Source organism: Mustela nivalis (genome assembly GCF_964662115.1).
Source record: "Mustela nivalis genome assembly, chromosome: X".
In the NCBI taxonomy this organism is placed as follows: Eukaryota; Metazoa; Chordata; class Mammalia; order Carnivora; family Mustelidae; genus Mustela; species Mustela nivalis.
In genome coordinates this window covers 102,708,228-102,714,227 of record NC_139040.1, presented here as the reverse complement: position 1 = coordinate 102,714,227, position 6,000 = coordinate 102,708,228, and the positions used below count along the sequence as shown (strand labels likewise).

The window sequence follows — 6,000 nt, the reverse complement described above, 5'->3', positions numbered from 1 at the left end:
AGTAGGAGTCCTGGCGAGGACCCCGAGTGAGTGCTCATGTTTCCCCGGATCTTGGGGAGGTTGTGGCACAGCTTTAAGCCCCTGTGGTCAGGTCTTCCCTGTCCAGCAGATGAGGTGTCGCCTCACTTCCCTTCTGAGTGTCTCGGACACGTGGGGCCTTGATTGGAAGGTGGAACCCCAGGTAATCGATGGCAGCGGGCACATCACCTACCAGTATTGGACTAGCACTTGTGAGGAGGGTGGGACCTATCAACTGATTGATGGCAGAGGGGCTGCACAGAGCCCCTCTCCTGTTGTCAGCCCTGAGAGGCCCAGGGAAGGGATGGCAGGCAGAGGGGACTTTTCCTTTCCTCCTCTGGGGCTCAGGAAGTTAAAGCATTTGTTCAGTCAGGAGGAGTCCGAGACCCTGGCAGTTGTCATTGAGTTACATCTGAAGGGCAAAGGTCCCAGACAATAACGGTCAGGAGTCTTCTAGTTCACTTCCTACGCTGGGCACCTAGGGGATTGGGACATAGTCAGATTCAGCAGTGGACAGGGTGACCAGGCGGTACTGGAGTCCATGTGGACATACAGAGTCAGAACTGAAAAGGATCCACCCCAAAACATAGGGTCATCAAAGAGACCCTGGATCTTTATCAGTCCAGAGAACTCTGCACAGAGACTACAGGAGAAGATCCCCCTTCTTTGGGGGGTTGGAGACAGCTGGGATCCTTGGTGTATGTACCTATATCATAGGAGGTCATCAAGGAAAGGGATCCAGATCCTCTCACAGGTCACAGTAGGAACTTGAGTGAGATCCCACAGGCAGATATACCCACCCCGGAAAAGAGGGACCTTTACAGTTTCTACCTCCTTCTGTCAGTCCAGGAAACCCTTAAAAGAGGGGGAAAGGAACTGCCCTTCTTCACTTCCTTCTCAGGTAACTAGGATAAGGCATTCTTAAATACAGGAGGGTTGACATTGCATATAAGGGTCAGACCTGAGACCCCACCAGTTGCCAAGTCAAGAACCCAGAGTGAATACTGAGGGTCCGCTGACACCAGGAGAGTGCAGATCATGAGGAATCCTGCCCTGAGCTGTTGTCAGCACTGAGAGGCTATGGGAGAGGCTGTCAGTAGACATGTACCCTAATTACCCTCTACGAATCAGAAAGTGGAGGCTTTGTTCTGAAGGGACAATGTTAGGTCAGCAAACGAAGGGATCCCAGGACCTGCCTGGATTCAAAGTAAGCCAACAAAGTGAGAAGTGGGGGGACCACCATCAGCAGTGTAGATAGCCTCCACACAGTCTAGGTCCCGCTGTCAGCCTTGGGATATCCCAGACAGGCCTTCTGGAAAAGGTACCTGCATCAGTTGTCTCAGGAGATGTGACTTTGGTCTTCAGGGGGCCATCCCATATTAGGATAGGGGAGGTACACCAGGTCCTATCGAAAGCCAAGGCAGCGCACCTGAGGGAGGAATGATGGGACCACTCTCCTCAGAACGGAAATGGCTGTCTAGAGCCCAACCACCCCCTGCTTTCTGCGGTCTCTGAGAATTCTCAGCCGGGGTTTGCTGGCTGCATCCTCAGGAGCATTCAGACTCCTCCCTTCATTATTCTTCAGGGGCATAGCAACCAAATGGTTGGGAGACCTGTGAGGCCCTAGAAGAGTATTCCAGGAGAAGTCCACTGGAGGCAGTTTTATCAGAGCCACCCCAGTGGGGTTGAGCAGCCGAGGCCACTCACGTCTCCTTCTTCCTCTTAGGCCGTGATTCCCTTTGCCCACTCTCCTCTCCTCACTCCTGTCTATTGCTACTCATAAAGGTCAGCATGCCTCAGCACCAAAAGAATCCACAATGCTTATATGATCAGTGCTTTCAGACCTGCAGTGAGATCCAAGATATGGAGGTTGACCAGGTCTCCAAGACTCTGCAAGAGACCCATCTCTCCTCTTATCCTCTGATACCTGGCAGTTCCAAGGAGGCTCCTGATGCTGGTAAACCCAGTACCCCTGAGAGTCATCAGAGTTTCTGCTCATCTTCCATCGCCATGACAACCACCTCATCAGGTGAATTGAATGAGGGCACCAATGGCCAAGAAGAGGAGGTTGGCACCTCATGGGCTGGGCCCACCCCCAAGAATGTTCCCATACGTGCTCTAGATGAGAAAGTGATTTCATTGGTCAATTTCATGCTCTTCAAGTATCACATGAAAGAGCCCGTGACAGAGGCAGCTATGAAGGTCGTCATCAAAGAGTATGAAGACCACTTCACCGAGATCTTCCTGAGAGCCTGTGAGCACATGGAGATGGTCTTTGGCCTTGATGTGAAGAGAGTGGATCCCACCAACCACTGCTATGGCCTCTTCATCAAATTGGGCCTCACCTATGATGGGGTGCTGGATGGTGAAGAGGGCATGCCGAAGACCGGCATCCTGATCTTTATCCTGGGTGTGATCTTCATGAAGGGCAACAGTGCCACCGAAGAGGAAGTCTGGGAAGTTCTGAATTTGACGGGGATATATGCCGGGCAGAAGCACGCCATCTTTGGGGAGCCCAGGGAGCTCATCACCAAAGATTTTGTGAAGGAAAAGTACCTGGAGTACCGGCAGGTGGCCAACAGTGATCCGGCACAGTTTGAATTCCTGTGGGGCCCGAGAGCCCACGCTGAAACCACCAAGATGAAAGTCCTGGAGTTTCTGGCCAAGGTTCATGGGACTGACCCGAGCTCTTTCCCATCTTCGTATGAGGAGGCTTTGCAAGATGAAGAAGAGAGCGCCCGAGCCAGAATTTTGGCCTGGTCCACTTCTACTTCTGGGGCCACTGGGCCTTCTAGGGCCAAGTCCCGTCATTTCTCTTGCTCCTAGAGAGAAACCTGAGACAGGTTTTTCAGTTTGTGTTTGAGAAAGGGCAGTTAGTCTTCATAGAACTTAGGTCTGGTTTGGGGCTGAAAGGAATACGATTGATATGCCTATGTGTTCCTACATTATTGTGTAACTTGAAAATTTATTCTTTTTTAACATAATGTATTTGTTCAAATATTGTTTCTTTAACATAGATTTAATTTAATTTCGATATAATTAGCTTTGAAATCTACAAGTTTATGGATGACATTGGTCACACATTTAGTGTTATAATGAATTTTATTTTATTTTTTAAAAGATGTATTTATTTGAGAGAGAGAGAGAGATAGAGAGACAGACAATGAGTCAGGCAAGGAGGAACATAGAGAGAGGGAGAGAGAAACCTTAGCAGACTCTGTGCTCAGCCTGGAGCCTGATGCCAGGCTCGATGTCACAACCCTGAAGTCACAACCTGAGTGGATAGCAAGAGTTGGATGCTCAACCAAGTGAACCATCCTGGTGCCTCTGCTGTAATGAATTTTAATAGCAAGTTTTGTTTTGTAAAAGAAATTGTGTAGACATTTATCTTATTTTGTCATCTGGAATAAGAACATGGCTTTGCTATAGGCTATTCCTTTAGAAATGTGAACAAAATCTATATTCCGATAATTGCAGTCAGTAGAAAAATAGAGAAAAAAATCTAAAAGATATTCAGATGTTGGCATTCCTATACTTTTTATTTCTTGTTATGTAAAATTAAATTATATATGCATGGATTTGCTTTGGTTTTTTAAGACTGTATAAGAAACAGTGCTTAATAAATTAGAACTCATGTTCACTGGATCCTTTATTCCCCAAACTTTTATTGAATACCTAGTCTTTGGAAAGCACTGCACTACTTCTGGGAATGCTAGTATAAGGACTCAGTACCTGTCCATAGGATGTTAACATATATGAGCAATCATCCCTTAAGGACAATGTGGGATCTTCAAATACCTAAGGAAAAGTAAAATGGGGGGGTGCATAAGTATAGGTGGGAAGTCCAAATGAGACTTGTCAAAGTTTTAATGCAGTTACATATGGCAGTTTTGGGCTTCTGGAAACTTTCAGAACTGAACTTTCAGAAACTTTCAGAACTGAACTTTCTTTCAGTGGAAGTTAATTTTACATGAAGCTAGGTGATAGGCCAGATGAACCTGAAATTATCATGAGCACAGACAGGTCCCTGAAATGGTGTGCCTCAGAGTTAAAACCCAAATGTCTGGAGTGGCAAACCGCTATTAGGTGTTACTCTTGGATCATGAGTAAGCCAGAGAGAAATTCCGATCTGGAATGTGAATGGAAGGACTTCTGCATTCTTGTCCTAGCACAGTTGATCACAGTGCATGCACCGGGCATTTTATGCACATCATTTGTAAGGAATTTCTGGAAAATATAGATGGTGCTCCATTGATATTAAACACACAGAAGCCACTGAGCTGACACTGTGCCATGACCTAGCCTTTGCCAACTTCTTTCAAAGCAAAATTAATTAAGCTGTCTTCATTGTAATTTGTCAGTATTCTGAATCTCTACAAGGTGAAGCAGTGAGTGAGTGGAAGAGTTGTTCCTTCACAGAAATTTTAGGATCTGTGAATTACATCCACCTGGAGGAGATATTCCTAAACCCAAATTAAATAACACAAAATTTGAGGGGAAATTTTTATAAAGTTTTACTTGCTGAGGAACATTTTTGTCTGATTGGCTATAGCATGTCCTATAGCACTTTATCTTTTCTGAGAAGACATGGGTGGGGGTGGCAGAATTTGATATCTACATAATGACAGCAGTAACTCTCATTCACCGAAGTTCTGAGATATGCCAGGCAATGTGCCATGTGCTTTATATACTCCATACACTTTCCAAGAGTCCTAGCAGGCATGACTTATCAAACCAAATTGACAAATTAAGGGGCGCCTGGGTGGCTCAGTGGTTTAAGCCTCTGCCTTCAGCTCAGGTCATGATCTCAAGGTCTTGGGATCGAGCCCCGCATCGGGCTCTCTGCTCAGCAGGGAGCCTGCTTCCCTTCCTCTCTCTCTGCCTGCCTCTCTGCCTACTTGTGATCTCTGTCAAATAAATAAATAAAATCTTTTAAAAAAATTCACAAATTAATATCCTGAGGCTCAAAGAGCTTGTAACTGTATTGCATTTCACATGTTTAGTGTGGGAAAGAGATGACATTAGACCTCTTCTCTGAATTCATCTAGAATGTACTCTGTTCCATTCTTCCCAGCTTGAGTCAGGCCTTCCATCTCCTCATTTATTATTCTTCTCACTACTCCTTAATGCCTTTCACTATATAGAAAGAAGGTTATTGTAACAGGAACTGAAAGAAGGTTTAAAGAAGGAAAGTTAAAATAAGAAACACAATTGGGGGAATACCTGGGGGCTTAATTTATCCAAGGTTTTCTACCCTCTCCTCAAGATTCTTTGATTGATGATTGTCTCCGGCTGGCATTTTTATTCAGCTCAGCTGTGTGCAATATGGTGACCTTCCCCTGGGTTTTCTCCAGTGTGTGCTCTTGTCCAGACTGGAACCTGACCTACTGGTCAGTTCTTTAACACCTCTTCTAAAAGCTGCACATTGCTTCCAGAGGAGCAAACGGGTCAAAAATCACCTACTCTGTCCTTGACTTAGAACATTTCGACTTCCTGGTGGTCCCATTTCTCACCATATTATCCCTGTGATAATAACATCCTGTTGTCTATAAAAGGTAATTTTGACATTGAAATTTAAATCTGGCCACCCATTTGGGCATCTCTACCACATTCTTAAAATATTTTCCCAAAGAGGTGGTGAGTATAGTCATGTTTGTCATAGAATCTACTAGTTTGGGGATAGAATTCTGAAGTTGGAGAAGGAGTTTTGAGACCACCATAGTATTTGCAATATAATTTTAATGAGCTTTATTTTCACACTGACCAATAGAACTCTGTGTTTATCTTTGTGGTAATAACCAAAGTCTCCCTCATAATTGGTAGTTGAGGAAAGATTCAAAGATCACAAAAATTAGTGCAGAGTAAGCATCTACTGAGGATTATTTTCCTAAAATTCCTGGAACCCTTATAGGAGGTGAAACATTGTTTGACAGACATGCTATCTTTGGTTAAAAAGATAAAAAACCCACTGTCAAAAAAAGG

At 44.9% G+C, this 6,000-nt stretch overlaps 1 protein-coding gene across 1 annotated transcript; it reads left to right on the top strand.

The window, feature by feature from the left end:
- Positions 1-1,809: 1,809 nt before the first annotated feature.
- On the top strand, positions 1,810-2,844 carry LOC309855930 (melanoma-associated antigen B16-like; the record flags this gene model as incomplete). Its single annotated transcript, XM_082716528.1, has 1 exon — positions 1,810-2,844. One exon carries the CDS (start codon positions 1,810-1,812, stop codon positions 2,842-2,844), a length of 1,035 nt encoding a protein of 344 aa, XP_082572654.1.
- Between the last annotated feature and the right edge of the window lie 3,156 nt (positions 2,845-6,000).